A 20,510-nucleotide genomic window follows, 5' to 3' on the forward strand; every position below is an offset into this window, starting at 1 on the left:
TACATGTGCATCCCCTCCCCAGCTCTATTGTTTATTGTTATTAATAAAGCTTGGCAGAAGTGGCTCCATTTCAACTCTGATAATGTGTCAGTTACTAATCTCCTTAGTGTGACAAAATGCAAGACGGAAGCAGCTGAAGGAAGGAAGGAAGGGTTTATGCCGGTTCACGGTGGCAGGAGCACGAGGTAGCTGGTCACATGACATCCACAGTCAGGACATGGAGAGAGGTGGATGTTGAAGCTCAGCGGGACTTCTCTTTGTTCAGCTAGACCTGGAAGGAAGACACCAGAGCTGGGCTCCCAGGATCTACCCTTTGCCCTCTAGAGGCCTTGTACACTCAGGAACCCTCTTATAGATGTGGCCAGAGGTTATTTAAACCTCATCCTTTCAGCAAATGGCATGGTTTTCCTGTTGGTGCGGCGCTTGTTAGCCCACTTTTGGAGCTAACGAGCCAAGCTGCAGCCTAGATGGCTTTCCTGTCTTCAGATTCCTTCCGCCAAACAAATTAGCCCACTGCCCTTGAGTTTGTTGGGACCTAGAGTGCTCAGAAGTGGGGACAGACCACTCCAGCCTATTAAACCATAAACAAGCTTTAATCCAAAATTAAATCAAAAGAAAATCATCATGTGGCACAAAGCTTCCAGTTGGAACAACAGTCAGAGTTTGGGGTTCTGAAATTATGGGTGGTTTCTGAGCTCTGCTTTTATAGTAAGAAGTAAGCATTAGGTATGGGCAAACAAGTTCTTACAGCCTCGAGGTAAAAGTTAGATACAAATTGCTTTTTACAATTACCACTAACATGATTTTCGACTAAATTAGTGTTTATTGGTCTGAGGCTTCTTCCGTGCACCCTAATGGTGTTTGCAGAAACTGCACTTTCCTGAGCTTTCCATAACAGGGAGCAGAAGTCCAAACTGTTGTTAAGGCTGCAGAGAGCCATTGTAGAAACAAAAAAACTAACCTTTGGTCGCAGACCGACCAAAGCAAAGAAACCCATTGATAACAGTTAATCCCTGTTTGTGGACAGGGCTGGTGACCGTCAGCTGCCATTTCCTTCAGACTTACAAATTTGTATTTCTGCATGTCTACATTCCTATTTCTGGATCCTACATCTCTTTATTTCTGTTCCTGTATCCTTCAAACTCAGCTTCCTCCTAGTTCCTGGGACATGGGTAGAATGCTGCCAGTCTTTGCCAAGATGTAGCGAGTGGCTTCTAGCCCGCTTCCTGCTCCACACTCCCGTTGTAAACTGGTTCCCCCTTAGAGGAACCTGGTGGTCAGGTCTACACGGCAGCAGCGACAACTCTGGTTCCCGTTGCAGTTGGTTATCTTTCTCCTTGCTGTAACAAGAATCACGATTTGAGAGGACAGTCCCTGTGTGAAGGAAGGCCTGGTGGCATGAGGTGAGGTGTCAGCCGTCAGAGGCAGAGAGGTGAATGTGCTGATTCCCCCAGTTTCCTCCCTTTATTTAATCCAGGACCCCAGGCCACATTCAGAGTGGATCTCACTCCATCACTCATGTCTAGAAGTCTGTCACCTGGGTGCCTCTGGATCCTGTGGTTATAACTGTCACAGAAACATTTGTAAAGACTTCCTATGATTTTTAAATCCCACGAATTAAATTCACTGTGTATCTTAGATGCACACAAATGCTAGTTTTCCTCAGTACAGCTAGTCTCTCAGACAGGAAATGGGGTGCGTAAATAAGTGATCTGGACAATCTGATTTTCTTTGTGACTTTATTTAAAAGCTAAATCAAGGAAATCATGTAAACATCTAAAACCCAAAAATAAAAAGAACTACTGAGTCCATTATAATCACCAGGGTCCAGTAGACCTTATTGTGACATTTGATATATTTAGGGGAAAAAGGACGTTTCTGGTGGCAGAGTCAGGTTGGGAAACCCAGGAGCCTGCTCTGAAGGGTCTGCATACTTTTAGAGGGTGTCCTGTGACCTGGCAGTGGGTCCAAGGGTCGACACTCTGCCAACTGCATGTGGACTGGTAATATTTGCAACACTGTTTGGCCTTCAGATTTTTTTGTTTGTTTTTGGTTTTTTATACATTTTTTATTGATGTTTATTGAGCTCTACAATTTTCTCTGCTCCCCTCCCTGCCTTTCCCCTCCCCCCTCCAACCTTCTCCAAAGATCCCCATGCTCCCAATTTACTCAGGAGATCTTGACTTTTTCTACTTTCTACTTCTCATGTAGATTAGATCTATGTAAGTCTCTCTTAGTGTCTTCATTGTTGTCTAAGTTCTCTGGGATTGTGATTTGTGGGCTGGTTTTCTTTGCTTTATGTTTAAAAACCATCTATGAGTGAGTACATGTGATAATTGTCTTTCTGGGTCTGGGTTACCTTACTCAAAATAATGTTTTCTATCTCCATCCATTTTCCTGCAAAATTCAAGATATCATTTTTTTTCTGCTGTGTAGTACTCCATCGTGTAAATGTACCACATTTTCCTTATCCATTCTTCAGTCTAGGGGCATTTAGGTTGTTTCCAGGTTCTGGCTATGACAAACAAAGTTACTATGAACATAGTTGAGCACACGTCCTTGTGTCACAATTGAGCATGCTTTGGATACATACCCAAAAGTGGTATTACTGGGTCTTGAGGAAGGTTGTTTCCTGATTTTCTGAGAAATTGCCACACTGACATCCAAAGGGGCTGTACCAGCTTACACTCCCACCAGCAATGCAGAAGTGTTCCCTTTACCCCACAACCTCTCCAGCATAAGCTGTTATCAGTGTTTTTGATCTTGGCCATTCTTACAGGTGTAAGATGAAATCTCAGAGTTGTTTTGATTTGCATTTCTCTGATGACTAAGGATGTTGAACATTTCCTTAAGTGTCTTTCAGCCATTTTAGCTTTCTCTGTTGCTGGTTGTGGTGGCCTTCACGTTTTTAATATCTCAGAAAAATCAGATTTTTTTTTCCTTTTTGTATCAGAGTCTTTTTTGGTAAAGCCGAGTATTGGTGTTTCACCTTCTCTGACTGAAGCTAACTGGGGTCATGCCAATGCTCTCTGTGACCAGGACTTCTGAGAACCTCTGTCTATTCTGACGTCTGTGCTGAAGCAGACACAAACCTATCTTTAATAAAATCTCACACTCTGCTTCATAAAACCAAGAAAACTCCCGAGGATTTGAAGGATCATCCCAGGGAGAGGAAGCTCCTAGCTAGGTGCTGGGGTGCTAGCCAGAGCCATGTGATTTCCAGGCCCTGGGGATAGGAGGGAAGGAGAAAGGGAAGCCAAGTGGCAGAGGAAACCTGACTGGGGAGCTGGGAGCAGACTGATGGGGTGAAAGCCAGGGATACGCTCTGCAGAGTTGGGAGGGAGGGACAGAAAAGGACCACAGCTGGGATCCTAGGCTCTGTTCTCCAGGGATAGGGTGTGAGGCCAGCAAATATTTGCGTCTCCTATATGAAGGGGAGACTTGCTTTTCCTTAAGCAAAAGGGGAGGTAAACATACCTGCAGCCTAATTTCTCTGTGCCCAGGCCCTATGTTCTGTTTTCTGTTCCTGTCATGGTAAAAAACACAGAGGAACCACAGGTGTTTTGGGTAGAATAGATGTCTATAACCATAATCAACGAGGCAGCCTATCGCCGTGGCTAGCACATGGCCAGCACAGGCGCGTGTGGAGTTTGCTGCCAGCCATGGTTCCTGCTCAGGCTCCCCCCAATACAAGGAAGGCAGTGTTCTGTTCAGTTGAGCGTGGCTTTCTTCACTCCGGCCAGCGATTAACCATAATAACCTTGTTTGTTCTTTAGGTTTTGCCTTGTGGTTAATAGGCATGGTGGTAAATATCCATTCCGACCACATCCTGAGGAATCTGAGAAAACCAGGGGACACTGGATACAAAATACCCAGGGGTATGTACCGAGAGGGATCTTTCCAAAAGGTCGCTTTGCAAGTGGCTGGTCTCCCTTCGTTTCTCAGCTCTGTGAACTCACAGCATCTGTGTCTAGTGACTGGAAGTGTTTAGTGTGAGCCACAGTCAGGTCTGGTTTCTGGGGAGATGGTGAAGCAGGGGATGCTGTCTGAGGAGGAGGACTCACAGGCCACAGGACACCCTCTGTGATGTTAATGACCAGCTCTGTGACGGAATCTCCCTCTTGAAAACTGTATAAAATATTGTATGAGATTAGAAAAACATTTAAAACACATTAGTGTGCTGTGGTAGTTTAAATGAAATCGGTCCCTGTAATCTCATGGGAAGTGGCACTATTAGGAGGGGTGGCCTTGTTGGAGTGGGTCTGACCTTGTTGGAGGGGGCAGGCTTTGAGGAGGTTTCCTGTGCTCAGGATACCACCCAGTGTCCCAGTCGACCTCCTGTTGCCTACATGTCTGGAAGATGTAGGACTTTCAGCCCCTTCTCCAGCACCATGTCTGCCTGCACGCCACCATGATGATAGTGGACTTAACTTCTGAAAATGTAAGTGAAGCCCCTCAATGAAATGTTTTCCTGTCAGGGCTGCTGTGCTCATGGTGTCTCTCAAAGCAGTAGAAACCCTAATACATGAGCTTCCAGGAAAAGCCGTCATTAGCAGACAGTTGACTGCGTGCTAGAATTCAGAGGGCACATGGTACCCCTCAGGCTCACCCGGACTCATGGCCCGAGGAACTAGAACATCATGTTTCAGAGCTCTATGGACTGGAGGACTGGATCGGAGCAGATTTGAAAGGCGAAGGGGCCGATAGCTGAGCTCACAGAAAGGAGGTGATGCACGCCGTGAAGGAGCCGATAGCTGAGCTCACAGAAAGGAGGTGATGCACGCCGTGAAGGAGCCGATAGCTGAGCACACAGAAAGTGGAGGTGATGCTCACAGTGAAGGAGTTGATAGCCATCTCCAAAAGAATGACACAGAGACTTCTTATTAATTATGAAAGGTCAGCCTATAGCTTAGATTTATACCTAACTACCTCTTATGGCTTAAATTAACCCATTTATTTTAATCTGTTGTAGGAGGCCACTTGTTTGTTCCTGGCTGCATAGCCCCAAAATAATCACACAGAAATTGTATTATCTAAATCACTGCTTGGCCCATTAGCTCTAGTTCTTACTGGCTAACTCTTACATATTAATTTAACCCATTTCTGTTAATCTGTGTATCGCCACATGGCTACGGCTTACCAGGTAAAGTTCCATCTGGTTCTGATGGGGCTCCATGGCGTCTCTCTGACCCCCGCTTCCTTTCTCCCAGCCTTCACGTTAGTTTTCCCCGCCTAGCTCTGCTCTGTCCTATCACAGGCCAGGACAGCTTCTTTATTCATTAACCAATAAAAGCAACACACAGACAGAAGGACCTCCCACACCAATCTGTGTTCTATCACGGGATGTCACCTCTCTTCCATCTGGTACCCCGTTTCCTCTAGGTGTCTCCTGCTGTCTCCTGTGCACTGGATCCTCCTCCTCTTCCTCTCTCCCTGGAAATCCCACCTATACCGCTTGCCTAGCTATTGGCTGTTCAGCTTTTTATTCCACCACTCACAGCAAATGCATCTTCACAGAGTGTACAAATGTCCAACCACACTCCGCGCTGGTCTTAGAACAAGCTAAGCAGGGCAGCAGAGGCTGGTGTCTTCCAGACAGCAGCAGATAGCAGCAGCCTGGAAAGGGCACGGTGGGAACCATGAGGCTAGGCAGGCATCTCCTCTCGAGTTCATCGTTTCTGACCGCTTAAGTTAAGGTGCACACCAAGGACAACCAACACAACCAACAGCTCCCACAGACGGACATAGAATGTGGAAACGAAGTCTGAGAGACTCGGATTCACGATAGCTGCACAAAGTATGGCGGAGGGCGGGCTAGGTGGTCCTGAAGGAGGACGCAGAACACACCCTGAAAACTAAGATAAGAAGGTCAAGCCTCCAGCCCGCCTTTCAGAAGAGCTCGCCACGTGCCAGGGAAGCAGACAGCCACCAGAGGCACCTGGAGAATCCTCGGCTGGGTGGCTACTCAGATCCTTGAGTGCCCAAGGAGGAAACATGAGCTTTGCCTTCACATTCCTTGCACATAGTCTCTCAGTGGTTTTGAGGGCCCAGGGTACTGGGGATGTGGCCGCTAGGCTTCTGCGACAGCTCTGAGTTTTAAACCGACCAACTTCTTGCACGTTCTGACTTTCAAGGAGGTTTTTCAATGTGACAGTTGACATGGCTGTGTTTTCTCATGCATGGTGGTGTCTGTGCTTAAAGATTGAGCCATACCTCACAGAGTTGTTTACCAGAGCGGATAGCTACTCTGACGTCACCAGCCAAGGCCACATGAGATTACTCCGTGGGTCCCTGCAGAAGCAGGCGTAGATGGGGAAGTATGATCCTTGCTTGTCTGCACACGTCCCTGCAGAGAAGGCTCAGGCCCAGACCACGCCACCCAGATCGGGACAAAGGGCAGGCGCTGTGGGCTGTAGGTGACAGTGACTATCCACGGCCTTTCTGTTGCTGTCCTTCAATTAAGATATTTTTAAAAGTATGTAAATGCCTGATGGGCTGGTTAGCAGGCCCCAGGGATCCTCCCGTCTCCAACTCTCCAAAACCCAGATGACAAGCATGTGCGGCCGTGCCGGGCTTTTTGTGTGGGAGGTGGGGACTGAAACTAAGTCCTTGTGCTTACAAGACAAGTGGCTATGCCGTGCGACCCACCCTTAAGCTTTATAAAACTGGCCTGTGTTAATGTAATGAGCAGTGCATTCATTTGTGACAAATACACACTTGACATGCACTGTCTTGTGACATAGCATTCCTGCGCTGCCCGTATTAAAGGGACAACGCCTTTAATCCCAGAGTGGTGTCTGGATTCCTAGCTAGCTGTGTGCTCACCAACCTCTGCCTCCACACCCAGGTGCTTCCACCAGATAGTGAGCACTCCACACTGGACACTCAAGAGGATGGTCACTTAGTGACCTGTTGCAGCGTCCACCCCAGGTTGGAGTGGTGTGGCATTTGAAGGGAGGCTGCACATGTGCCTGCTTTGAGGATTCAGGCAATTTTGTTGTTGTTATTATTATTAATGTGGGTATGTGTATATGTGTGTGCGGCACACACATGTGCTACACCACATGTGTGGAGGTCAGAGGACAACTCAATGGAGTCAGTTCTCTCTGTGGGCTCTGGGGTTGAACTCGGGTCATCAAGCTAGGCAGCAGGCTCCCTCACCTGCTCTGGGCCACACTTCCAGACTCTCCCCTAGACACTACCTATACCCCGAGTCCCTCGTCGTATCCCTAAGACTATCTTTTTCAAGACAAGATCTCATGTGTCCTATGCTGAGGTGATGGTCATGTACCACCATGTCTGGCTTCTTTTTCCTGTGGGGGTGAGTGAGACAGTGTCATCGCAAGGAAGTGTCTGAAGGACTAATTATCCTTCACAGCCCCCGGACTCTGGCCACAGATGCATGCGGACAGGAATTCTTAGAAGTACAGAACCTGAGGAATGTGTGCACGCACGCACGGGCGCGAGCACACACACACCCTACGCGAGGTCCCCTAGAATTTGAAACTGACTTGTAAGTGTTATGTTGGGTCAGTTGCCCTCTTCACTTCCCCGTCTCCGTCAGTGACATGTCCTTGCACAGTTCTAGGGCTTTGAACCTGACAGAGTCAGTGAGGGAGTGAAGAAAAAAGACAGACACAGTCATACAGAAAATCTGGGATCCCGTGGACTGGGCTCTCTGGTGGTAAAAATGCAGTCCTCCGGAAGGGCATCGTGTTTATTATAGAGGGTAGAATTGAGAGCCGAGGTTATTGCGTAGGCTGATAAGGACCATACCAAGGTGTATGGTTTACAGCTGGATCAGAGAGCGAGGTTTGACTGATCATGTTGGGAGGTCTCTCTAAGGGAACGGTCTTTAGGCCTTAAATATCTGTGGGGAGAAAGCAGTGGTGGTAATTTTCTTCATACACTGTCAGCAACCACACACAGACCAGAGGAGGGCTTTGGCACTCCTGTAACACTGAGACCCAGTTCCTTGACTTGACCATGCCTGGTCAACACACATTGTCTCATGTTACACACTCAGGACTTCCTCAGCTCCCTGCACCTTGGACCAAGAGTTAAGAAGCCCTGCTGTGCTGTGTGGCCTTGTACCTACAAGGTAATTGAAGAGTCCTGCCCAGTACCTTGCTTCTAGGCATAGGCCTGGCTGTACCAAGTGCTATGGAACTTCCTCTCCAGGCCTGAAAACCTGAAGTCAGAGATCTCTGCCTGGTGTTTGGGGATTAGAAGTCTTTGCCTTCAGGCCTTTCCTGTACTGCACTGCTGTTTCTCTAATGGTCTCTCACGTCTTTTCTGATAAGTAGGCCACCTCAGCTCTCCTGGGGCCCGTGGTGCACTTTGGTGGCCTGACCATAGCTGGTTTCCGGCATTGGTTTTATGACTTGAGAGGTGACCACCTATTTGTTTGTTCGGTTGGTTAGTTTGGTTTGGTTTTTCAAGACAAGGTTTCTCTGTAGCTTTGGAGCCTGTCCTGTAACTCCTTGTAGACCAGGCTGGCCTCGAACTCAAAAGAGATCCGCCTGCCTCTGCCTCCCAAGTGCTGGGATTAATCCACCTTTTCAAAACAAGGTCCACAGCAGCTTCTTACCCCACTTATCATGGGTACAGAGTCTCTGGCCTGCCTTCATCCTGCCTTCCTCAGGTGCTGGAATGTGCTGGCTATTGCTCTCCTACCGTGGGGTCTTTGCTGTGGCCTTGTTTTTCCCAGAACATACACAGTAACTTCTAACCAGACTGTCACCTCCTTAGCAAGATCTACTTCCTACAATTCTGTCATGAGTCCTTTCTACCTCATCCCAGTGTTCCCATGCCCTGCCCTGCGTTTCTGGGCTCCTCAACCAAATCAGTCTCTTCTCCTGTGTGACCGCCCTTCTTTGTTACATTGGAGTTCATGACTAGATGGAAGAAGGGGCTTGACCGAGTGCCTGGAACAGAGCCTGGCCTGGAGCAGGGACTCTGTGTGGCTTGCAGGAGTGAGTCTATGCTTGAGACTGAATTCCCCTCACTTGGCCATAGGCTCTGTATAAGCCCCCCACCCACCCCACCCATTACACACACACACACACACACACACACACAGAGAGAGAGGGGGGGGAGGGAGGGAGGGAGAGGGAGAGAGGGAGAGGCAGAGGAAGGACAGGGGTCCTGCGCCTTCTGCAGCTGTCTCTGAAAGAGGCAGGACTTAAAGCAAGGAGTCTGTCTGAACGATAACTGCTAACTGAAGTCTCTTACTTTCATAAGCTTCTCCGTTTTGGTTGAGCTGTGATGGGCCCAGAACTACAGAGATTTGGTTTCTAGAAGTAAATTAACTTTGTCTTTAGATTTGGTCGCTGACCTGCCCCTTGAACTCCCCAGTATGCAGTAATGGCCATCCAGGAGAGTTGGTTTATCATCACCTTGCTTTAACTTGCTACTCCCTGGTGACACCTAGCTGTGGCCAACCATGGGCCAAAAGGGGAGAGGTCCCACTTTCTCCCCTGCCCTCCATGTTTATCCTGTATTACTAAATGACAAAAGAAAGAAAAAGAAATGAAATGGAAAGGCAGGGGCATGATTGCTCCTCAGTATGTACATGGGAGAGCATAGCCAGAGGCAGGGACCTGACCAGGCTGAGCTAGGCCTTGTGGGGAGGGAGGGGAAAGGAAGAGAAAGAAGGAGAACCAGGTACAGCAGTCTGGAGGCCAAGGGTATAAAAGGGGCCGGTAACCAAATGGTTAAATTATATAGGGACGGACAGCCCAGCCCCTGGGTTGGAGAGTTCAGGGTAGGGAGCCATACAGAAGGACCCTGGAACAGCAGGGGCTGAGGGATGCTGGGAGAACCTGGAAGCCAGGTTCACTTTGATGTGGTAAATAGGCACCTCTCTCATTGTACCCAGTTTGAGACTTAAGAAGGTACAAACCCCTGTTTGTAAGTAAATGGTGAGCTCTCAGATCCTTACAGACCTTTCTCTAGGTCTCCCCACCCCCTACTCCGCCCACCCCACTCCCCACAGTAAAGGCCTGTATAGTCCCATGTCTTTCATCTCTTGTCTCTCCTTGCTGACTTACCCTCTGGGGTCTTCCTGCTCCTTCCTCTCCAGTTCCTGTCTCCAACCCCTCGACTCCATTCTCCTGAGTGCTTTGGACCGGTCCTCTTTGCCTGAGTTACTCATCTGCTGAGTTTGAATTTCTTTCTTTTCTCCAGAATCTTCTTTTCTAACCAACCTGCAGGTGGACTCCCCAGAAACCGTAGTGTCCCATGGAGAGTTTCCACAAACAGAACCACTGGTCTCCCCAGTGGAGCAGCCTCAGGTTTCTGAGCCAATGGTTGGGGACACGTCTTCCTTTTCTATTGGGAAGACTCTTTTGTACCCCTCCTTGTGGCCATTGCCCTGTAGTCCTCTGACGGCCTAGACAGAATCTCTCTACTGAAGCGCAGCCTGGCTGAGGTGTCTGATGACTAACTCTGGCCAGAGGGCAATTCTGCACGTTCGAAAGGACCTTACATTTCCTGGCCTTGCATTTACACACCAGAATATCACCTAACATTTCCTTCATTTGGGCCTTTCTCTCTCTGCCTCTGCCAGGCTCTCTGCTCATCCTCTGCCTCTCAGAGTCTCCTGTCGGTCTCCCAGACCTGACCCCCTCCGAAAACCGCCATCTCCCCTAATGTCTGCTGCTTGCCAAATCTGCTTCTAAGACTTACTACGGAAAAAGGCTGTTTTCAAATCCTGCTGGCGGAGGACAGCAGCGGCCTTGAGTGACCCGAGCAAAACCTGTTTCTCAACCAGACTCCCGCTGTGATCAGATCAGAAGGCTCTTAGTGACCTCTGCCTCCCTCCGCCTTGGCAGCTTCCCTGCCTAACCTTCCCATTTCTTTCTTCTTCCCTCTTCCCACTCCTTCCCCCGCTGGCCAGCCTAACCCTGGAGCGCCATTCCCTTCCGCAGGGTTCTCCAGCTCAGACCCTGAGTCCAGCGATGTTGTGTGGACCGCTAACCACTCTCCTCCGCCCCCTCCCCACATACCCTGTGTAGGAGGAAAACTTTCGCTGATCCGCCTCCCCCCAGTAAAGGCCTGTACTGTCTTTAGTTCTTTGTCCCTCTGTCTGTCATTCCATCTCATTAACCTTTCGGTTAACATTCTTCCAGAGCTTTCTCCAGCCACTGAACGTGTGCTCTACGGATCACCCCCAGGATCACCCAAGTGTCCCGCTAAGTGCTTTTTGACACCACCTTTTCTCTCTTTTCTCCTAGGAGGCCTGTTCGAATATGTCACTGCAGCCAACTACCTCGGGGAGATTGTGGAGTGGTGTGGCTTTGCACTGGCCAGCTGGTCCCCCGCGGGCGGAGCGTTTGCTCTGTTCACCATCAGTACGCTGCTCACCAGGGCAAGGCAGCATCACCAGTAAGTGTGAAACCACGTGTTCCCAGTTTGTCCTTGGACTGGAGCATAGCAGTTTCCAGGCCTGACTTCCATAATGGTAATAGTGAGCCGCTAGCCCCACTGCTTGAAGGAGAGAGCTAAGGGAGCAGACCTGCAGCGTTGGGGTCCTCCCTTGTGCTGGCAGCCAGTGTCTTCCCGTGAAGAGGGTCAGGGGCCACCATGCCTTTGTCGCCACTTGGTCGCTGAGAAGCGACATCACAGTCAAGGCGACACTTAGGAGCTTGCTTACAGCTTCGGAGGTTCAGTCTGTTATCGTCCTGGATGAAAGCACGGTGGCATGCAGGCAGGCACTGGAGGAGTAGCGAGAGCCACATCCTGACCTGCTGCTTGGGGAGGGATAACTGGACTTGACAAGGGCTTTGGAAACCTCAAAGCCACACCTCGTAATCCTTTCAAATACAATTGCCAAGTCCATTGATCTGACTGCACAGAGAAGAATAACATTTATCCTTTGTCCTATTGGGGTGAGGGAAACCTAGGCTGGGCGTCTGTTAAATAGATTCCAGCAGCCAGGCGGTGGTGACGAACGCCCTTAATCCCAGCACTCGGGAGGCAGAGGAGGGCAGATCTCTGTGAGTTCGAGGCCAGCCTGGTCTACAAGAGCTAGTTCCAGGACAGGCTCCAAAGCTACAGAGAAACCCTGTCTTGGAAAAAAAAAAAAAGATTCTAGCTTAGGTATTTTATGGGGCTTCCCCTTTCTCCTCGTGCTAGTTTATGAACCTGCCCCATGCCTTCCTGTTCTTTCACCTCACACTGCATTCTGCAGACAAGTGGCGTTCGCTTTCCCAGTCTACTTAAGTCCCTCTAACCCTGCTGACCTCCCCATCTCAGGGATCAGCACCTACCCTGTCAGGGAGCCATGCAGCTCTAGAAGAGAAAGAACTCTGAGGAGGCGACTCCTGGGCTGGTCCTGGTGGCTTTGGTAGAATTTTGGCAGGCAGTGTATCTCGAGCTCTTTCTGCAGAACCATCTGTAGAAGCAAAGGGCCAGATGGCATGGAGAGAATAATGCTAGAGGCCACTTTAGTGTAGCCCAGAGTAGGCTAGCCATTGCCCAAAATGTCCCACAGCCGAGACTCGTCTTGAGAGTGATGAATTGAATCTCCTTTCAGGCATGTTGGTAGCTATTGGTGTGGCTAGAACCACAGTGAGAGATGGCTCCCAGAGAGAGAGAAGACATTTAACTACTATTTGATTATTAGGTTAAAATAATAGTGGACCTATCTCTCTTGGCTTCACATAAGTGCTTCAATGTTGAATTGAGCCCAATGTCCAGGGAGTATGATTCCTTAAAACCCCAAGGAATGCATGCCAGTCACGGTCGTACCCCAAGTGTCCCTTCCTACTGGGTGTTTAGGATCACACCTGTAGCCAGAACTGGCCACTCTTACCTTTTAGTACCAAGACTACTTAAGAGTCTGGCTTCAGCAGAGCCCCTGCCCTTTTCCTTAATCACTGACTCCAGAGTTGAAATGAAAGGCCTTCCTTCACTGTGGCTTCCCTCGGAAGCATGCAGGAGAAGTCTCCTCTGGACGACCCTCTTCTTTGTAGACCAGACACTGGCTAGAGCTTGCTGGGTGGGGTCACCAGGTAACTCCCCACAGTTACAGGACTTTCTGAAGGATGCCATGGTTCCCCAGGACCTAAAGTCTCTCTGACTACATTACCATAGCCTCCAAGCATGCTTATTGAACACCCTGCCATCTGTATATCGAACTTTGACCTTTGCATATCTCATTGTCCTAGTAGGGTTACTATTGGTATGATGAAACACATGAGCAAAGCAGTCTGACCAGGAATTCTTGGAACTAGTTTGTCCATTGAAAGCAAGCTGGGGGAGGAGAGATCACAAGATCTTGGGTCAGCTTTTGCCTACTTGAATTCTCATCCACCTGAATGGGGATGTCCAGTCTGTCAGCAGGGAGCTGCTGCTCGGACAGTCTCATCTGTCCTCAGGAGAAGTCAGGCTGCATAACAGGATTTCCACGCCTTACCCATGCGCAACTGGGTACTCTGTCTACCCAGCTTCCTCCTTTAGTAAACCACACCAGCCTGAGATCAGCCAGGAGCCTCATTTGCTGTGTCTATTCAGCAGCTGCTCTAGACCGGCTTCATTCACCTGTGTTCACAGAGTCAGAGCCAGGGTCAGAAGGAGGAAGAGAGGCACCCACTCATTAGCCCAGTAACATACTAGGGGAGCCAGGGAACCAAGATTTAGATGCCTCATTTTGAGACCCATCCACCTGCCAACTCAGAAACATTTCTTGTCATTCTAATTCCAAGAGGAAAGAACCAGGGCGCAATGAAAACCAATCACAGCCAAACAAAAAGTCATCCAATATAAATAGCTCATTACCAGATAGCTGGGATTCACTCACAATCTCCTGAGCTCTGAAGGGTGCACACAGCTTTGCCTCCCCGACTCTGCACACATGGTTCCTCTCATTGACTCCGGCCAGCTTTGCTAATACAGCTGCTGCTGTCCTGGGTGGCCATCCACAGTCCTGATGCTTCCTGCAGCTTTATGCCACTACCAGCAGGACTGTGTGGGAGACCCTGCACATTACCAGTGTGGGGCTACCAGCGTGACTTTCAGCTTTGACCTCCTTGGGACCATAGCCTCTGTGTGCTGACTCACAGGTGATGGACCTCAATGGCACTTGGATTCTGTGCCACTGGCACCCAAACATCTACTGTCCTTACTCCTAGTGGCTGTGGGGGATCACCTGGATTTCTACCACACTCGTCCTGATTGGGGTATCCCTTGCTTTAAGGAGGCCCTTGGAATACCCAGTGAGTCACAGTCACTTCTGATGCTTCTCAGTTTTCAGTCAGGTATACAGCTGTCCTCTGAAATCCTGGACTGGGGGTGATGGGTATTGTCTAGGGAATTGCCACGTTCATTCCCTGACATGAACAAAGAACTGAACAACTGGAAGTGATAGGAGACCACGCCATGGAGATTTGTGTGCAGGACGGGAGAAGTCCAAGGCTGGAAATCTACTAAATGGACACTGGCTTGGGTTTGGGGCACTTTATAGGGTCCCTGGGACTCCCCCTTCCCTCTGTTGGTCCTCTCTAGATTCCTGCCCCCACTTCACGAAGCTTACTTTCACCTCCCTGTCCGTCCGTGTCCCACTAACTCTCCTTTAGTCAGAAACGGGGTTACTATGGTGACTGGACTCTATTGGAAGGCAGAAAGCTCTCATCCCAGGCCCTGTATACAGTCACGGATGTGACTACATGGGACAAGGTCATACTGGAACTTGGTATGCCTGGGCCACTGTAGTGGGGGTGTTTATCAAATGTGGAAAGGGACAGGGTTGCATATCCAGAGGGGAGCACCATGTGGAGACACAGAGATAGGGAGGCAAGACAGCCTGGCCACCAGGATCTGGTGGGTGAAGACCTTCAGAGAGAGCGTGTCTGTCCTAGCTATGGTTCAGGCTTGTCAGGGATGATCTCATGATAATGAGTCCTGGTGCTTTGTTAACACCTACCAAAAATGGACACATCAGACTTCAGCCATTTTAAACTGGCTGACCCTTAAGGAAGTAAAGGCAGTGAGTTTGACCTCTGAAGGCCCCAGATCTCTCCGCTCGATGACCTGGAATAAGACCGGATGGAAACTGTGTCCACTGTAACCAGGTTTTACAGCACAGCCAGAGCAAGGTTACCACGCAGGAGCAGCGCTGAACTGGCCTCCTGGAGTCGGGTTGCTCTTGGTGTCCCTCCTCCGTTTTCATTTCCAGGCTTCCTGTGCACAGGGACCGTGACCGCTTACGGCTGTTGTCTCATCCAGGCGTGTTGCTGCTCTTCACATCTGTGGCGTCTGATGGGAAACCGAATGGCAGCTTGTCTCTAAGTGGACGAACAAGCCGTCATACTTTTGAAAACTAATCGGGGGGATTGACTGGACAAACAAGCCATCATATGTTTGAAAACTAACTGGGGGGATTGACTGAACGAACAAGCCGTTCATACTTTTGAAAACTAATCGGGGTGGGGGGGATTGACTGGACGAACAAGCCGTCACACGTTTGAAAACTAACTGGGGATTGAACAAGGGGCGGTCGAGTCCACCGCGGAGCACTTTCCTCGAACAAAACAGGGACCAGGAAAGTCCTTCCCGACACTTGAATATGAAATACACAGAAATGGGAAATAAATAATTCAGATTTCCAAATGAAAGCCTCACTAGTGAAAATCCCAGGGAATTCTTTGTGTTGCCAGGGACATCAGGGTCCCTTCTCAATCTCATCAATAAAGAACTGTAAAGTGGCATTGGGAGGAGGCTGGGAGACAGTTTTGCTAGGACAGGCAAACTGTGCATCGTGGCAGCTGACTGGGGGGGGGGGGGTGAGGAGGACACAGAGGAGAGGAAGAGAGACCAGGATGCAATGGGAGGCCGCGAGCAGCTTACATGCGAAGTGCAAGGTGCCCGAGAACACAGGCGTAGGCTTTGACCAGCGTCGAAAAGGAAGAGAAAAGGAGTTACCCTTTTAAGCTCTGGAAGCGGGCACACTTGGCAAAGCCGTGCGCTGGTGGCATGATTAACAGCACTGAGGGCTGGCTTCTCAGAGCGGAGAGTATATTATCTCTGGAAGGGTTAATCATTCCCCCTGTCTCTTTAACATGGCTTTAGGCGAATGTGACCTCTCGAGGGTCCGTTGGCCAGGTGACTCACAGGCCTGACTGGATGAACTGTGTCAATAGTATGAACTGTTCCATGTGGGGGAGTAGATCAGAATGTAAGGCCCCACCCAAGGCCAGCCGCAGATTCCAGATTCCGATCCCTTGACTAGCAGCCCTGTCACTTTCTCAAAGGCCCTCACCAGAGCCCTGATAACCTCAGGGGCCTCCAGAGCTTCCGTAACATTTTCCTCCTTAAGAATAAGGAGCTTAAAATCACTTAGAAAATGGGCCAGCGTTGGGGGTGGGGATGCATATAACCATGACCACCATGAAGGAGTTAGCATCCTAACTTGCCCTGCCTCAATTACAGACTCCAGGCAGGGGGCTCATCTAGGAGGAGCGAAGAAACCAGCGCGCCCCCTGCTGGCCAGAGAACTGAAGACATTTCTTGCTTCTGACCTTGAAGAATGGCCTTTGCAGTCCCCACCCCTAAACTGCTTAGCCAGTTCCTATCCAGGTCCTCATCATTTGTGGGGCATAGCACGAATAATAAAAACCCAGAGACAGATATTGGGGTTCAAACTGAGGATCAGAAAAGCAAAACAGCCAGCCGCTAAAGAAGTCTTACTCTGCCAAGGCAGGGTGACCACAGACTGAGTCCCAAGCCTCTGTCTCCTCCCATGCTATATGATTTCTGAGTTGAAGATGCTTTTGTTGAAATTGATGTCAGTGTGGGGTAATTTTGAGTCCTAAAGAGTAACTCAGTTTTGTGACAGTATATTCATGTATTTGTTGGTCTTAAAAGCTTAGGACAAAATAATTATCCCTTTGCACAGTCTTGTTATGTTACCTTGGCTGGTTTGAAATTAAAAATCCCATTGCCTCAGCCTCTCAAGAAGCTAAGAGTATAGGCATGTTGTCATAGGGCTAGCTATATATATATATATGTATGTATGTATATATACATATATGTATATATATCCCAATAAACCCCACAACTAAACCATCAGATGAATTACTCAGAAGAAAACACTTCAAAGAGCAATTCCTGCTTTTGTATTCATTACAGTATAGCAGAATTGTCTGGCCATGGAATTGTAGTAACAGAGTAGCATTGCCCGGCCATGGAATTGTGTTAACAGAGTAGCATTGCTTGGCCATGGAATTGTGTTAACAGAATAGCATTGCCTGGCCGTGGAATTGTGCTGACAGCTTTGGAGTCTCAGTCTATAAACACTCCTACTGATGGTCAAGCTCTAGACCTTCAGCTGTTGCAGCTTGCTAGTAAGCCTACTCTTCTGAGAGTAAACTGTAAAGATATTTAAGGGGAGACTGCCTTCTCCAGGAGCCTGAGCAGCGTTCTTACTCAGCAGTGCACCGGGTGTGTGACAGCTCACAACTCTCCATGCAGTGGCAGACTAGATACAGACATGTGCTTGTTCATGCAAAACGCTCGAGCCTGAAGATCAGCCATAGAGGAGACTTGCTGAAAATTGAGATATTAAAATAATGTACTATTTAACCTTTTAGTTAAGTTCATGTCCCTTTTAAAACCACCTCAGTGGAATTTTTGCAGTAGTGGTTTAGAAAAAGGAAGACAATAGAATGTGTTTGGGGAGTGCTGGCTATCCCCGCTGCCTCTCCAGCCCAAGACTCAGAAATGTGGTCTGTGGAGTCTTGGCCAGTTACTCAGCCCTTCAAGACATGAAGATAAGCCCATGACTAGGACCTGCTGCAGAGAAGCTGGGACCCTAGGTGGAGAACAGTCTGAAGACTGATTGGCCTTCACTGGGCATGAGGGGATGGGCAGTTAGCTTTGCTGCAGAGGTGTGTTGGGTCATGAGCTCAGTCAGCAATGGTAAGATCACTGAGAAGTGGGAGTCAGACCTGCTCTGGGTCACACAGGGACAGATTTAGTTCTAGGGATGGAAGACAAGAAAAATATAATGACTCTTTAAAACTAGAAATCTTACAATATGCATTTTTGAGGTAGACTTGTGACTGCTCATTTAATGAGCAAGTGTTCTTCAGTTGTTTAACCAGCATTTCTCCTGCCTGTATAACAGTTTTTCAAACTATTGACAAACAGCCCCTTTACATAAGAGGCCTTCAACTTAACAATGGTCAAAGTTATACAGTGTCCTCCAGCAGTATCCCAAATCATATAACCGGTGGATATGCTCACCTTCACTGACTTGTACTTTCCTGGTTGCTCTGCCCTTGCCCTCCTGAGACCACTGTCATCTTCGGTAGGCAGAAGGATCAGCCTCTATCAACGTGGGGCGTCTGTAGAGGTATCCCCAGGGCGTCTTAAGAAGGAGCTGTGCTGAGCGGCAGAACCCCTAGCAGGCCTGGGTCCTTGGTCACATTGTGAAATGGGTACCTTTTCTGCGCTGGTGACTATTGACAAATTCTGGGAAAAACTCCTGTCACTGGTCCCATGCCAGAGAGGTGACAGGGGATGCAGAGGCCCGGGCAAGCTTCTCGTCCTCTTTCCTATTGCATATGCAGCAGATGACAGCGACTGGCAGTTGGCCCCACGGGTTATCGTTTCTGTAGCTGTGGACTGCAGTTAGACCCACACAGGGACAGCAACCTTCACGGCCTCCCTTTCTGCTCAGTGTCTTTCTGCTGCACGAGTAAATGTTTGCTTCCCTTAACATCTTCCGTGCCTGGGGAAGCTTCTTTTTACTGACTATTCCTAAATCCTGTAAAGAAAATAAAAAGACTTTGGAGATGAGGTCTCATGCGCCGATGCCCAAGCTGGCCTCCGGCTCCTGGGCTCGAGCCACCCTGCAGCCTGGCCTCTCCAGGCGCTGCCACTCTAGGCACGCGGCGTAGCGAGGCACCTTCGTGTCCGTTCTGATTCTGCCCGCGTCGTCGTCAGCCTCCCCAGCTGGCTGCCTGTGTTGGTGCACGGAAAATATTGCTTCAAGGGAAGAGCCGAATTGCCGACACTACCCACTGTATGTTCAGTTCACGTCAGCGTCTCTTCCCAGAAAGGTGAATTACGCAGGGCGCTCCTGAGACACATTTGACACTTAAAATTATTCACGGTGTGGATACATGGCAAGTCCTTATTGTTTTAAAAAAAAAAAAAAAGCAAAACCAGAAAACAACAACTCAGGGCTGACAAGATGGCCCCTAGTGGGCTAAGGTGTTTGCCACCAACCCTGAGAATCTGAATTCAGTCCCTGGCACCTATGTGATACAAAGACAGAACTGATGCCCAGAAAGCTGTCTTCTGAGCACTGTGTGTATGATACACACATATTATACACACACAGACACAAACTTTTAAAATGTAGAAAAACCACCTAGGTATTTGTCACATAATCACTTTCATTACCATCTTTGAAAAAGCTTAAATAACACAATGAATTGGTTTTTTTAGACCCTTTTTTCTCTCATTTTAGGTGGTACCATGAGAAGTTTGAAGATTACCCCAAGTCGAGAAAAATTCTCATTCCATTTGTGTATTAATGCACTGTTGGCAGCATCATCCTTGAAGAGCTCCTGGCGGCGTCTCCCTGGGCAGTTATCAACGAACTGTTTCCTTAATTCTGCAGCTCCACTGTTTTCAGGAAGGGCTCTGGGGGTTTTCATCCCCTGGTAAAGGAGTAATCCCACTGTGTGCTGTTAGGGGCTGTGCTGCCGGCCAGATCAGGAGTGGGGAGCACTGGACCATTGCAGCTAACTGTCTCTGCCTTCAAATGTGCCTCTTTGCGGTTTTGGTTTTGTTTCTTTGTTTATTTCCAGATTTTTGTTTGTTTGGTTTGGTTTAGTTTTTTTGTTTTTTTTTTTTTAAAGACAGGATTTCACTGTGTAACCCTGATTGTCCTGGAACTCGCTCTGTAGACCAGGCTGGCCTCCAACTCACAGAGATCCGCCTGCCCCTGTCTCTTGAGTGCTGGGATTAAAGACGTGCGCCCCCACCACCTATTGTTTGTGCATTTTTGAGGCCAAGTCTCACTGTGTAGACCAGGCTGGCCCTACACTCAGAGCGATGAGAGGCCTCTCGCGTAAAGGCGTTCACCTCCGCCACTCCATTGCCACCAAACCTGGCAGTGCCTCTGGGTTCTGTGTGGCAGAAGTGGAAGAAACAACCGATTCCACCACCTCTTACAACCAACCAACCCTGCAAGGAATGCACACAGGTTAGCAGAAGTCTCCTGCCTCCTCCATGGATGTGTGTTCTGCCTGTTCAGGCCAGGCCGGAGAGGCCTGGGGCTGCCTGCGGGAGTAGTCACGGTCAGGGAGAGATCCCAGTCCACTGGCTGCCCTTCACTGCAGCTGCTCCGCTACAGCGCAAGACTGGGGAAAGGCCTCTTCCGCTCAGCTCTCCTGGTGGCATGCTCCTATAAGCATGCTACAATGTCACGACTCACTCACTGGCCATACCTCTGCCCTTCCTTTGGACTAGGTGGAACTAGAAGTCTTTAAGGCACT

General features: G+C 49.0%; 1 protein-coding gene and 1 long non-coding RNA gene across 4 annotated transcripts in view; one reads left to right on the plus strand and one right to left on the minus strand.

Annotated features, from left to right (window-relative positions):
* Srd5a1 (steroid 5 alpha-reductase 1) overlaps positions 1-19,778 on the plus strand; it is a 41,342-nt gene extending 21,564 nt beyond the window's left edge. The window contains exons 3-5 of one of the 2 annotated variants that reach the window (XM_038321752.1): positions 3,777-3,878; positions 11,238-11,388; positions 15,179-15,617. In XM_038321752.1, coding sequence (XP_038177680.1) covers positions 3,777-3,878; positions 11,238-11,388; positions 15,179-15,326 — 401 coding nt within the window. In that variant the 3' untranslated portion in view covers positions 15,327-15,617. Of the gene's footprint in view, positions 1-3,776; positions 3,879-11,237; positions 11,389-15,178; positions 15,618-19,477 lie in introns of those variants that run through there. The other variant, XM_038321753.1, reaches the window with a different exon arrangement.
* Positions 7,654-15,361, minus strand: LOC119809055. 2 transcript variants are annotated; one of them, XR_005284615.1, is made up of 3 exons: positions 12,818-15,361; positions 12,273-12,397; positions 7,654-7,870 (listed from the first exon to the last, which is right to left on the minus strand). It is a non-coding gene; the product is annotated as an uncharacterized LOC119809055 (long non-coding RNA). The 2 variants fall into 2 exon arrangements; XR_005284614.1 differs by having other exon boundaries at positions 12,273-15,361.
* Positions 19,779-20,510: the final 732 nt, after the last annotated feature.

The sequence above is a fragment of the Arvicola amphibius genome, chromosome 3 (genome assembly GCF_903992535.2).
Source record: "Arvicola amphibius chromosome 3, mArvAmp1.2, whole genome shotgun sequence".
Taxonomy (NCBI): domain Eukaryota; kingdom Metazoa; phylum Chordata; class Mammalia; order Rodentia; family Cricetidae; genus Arvicola; species Arvicola amphibius.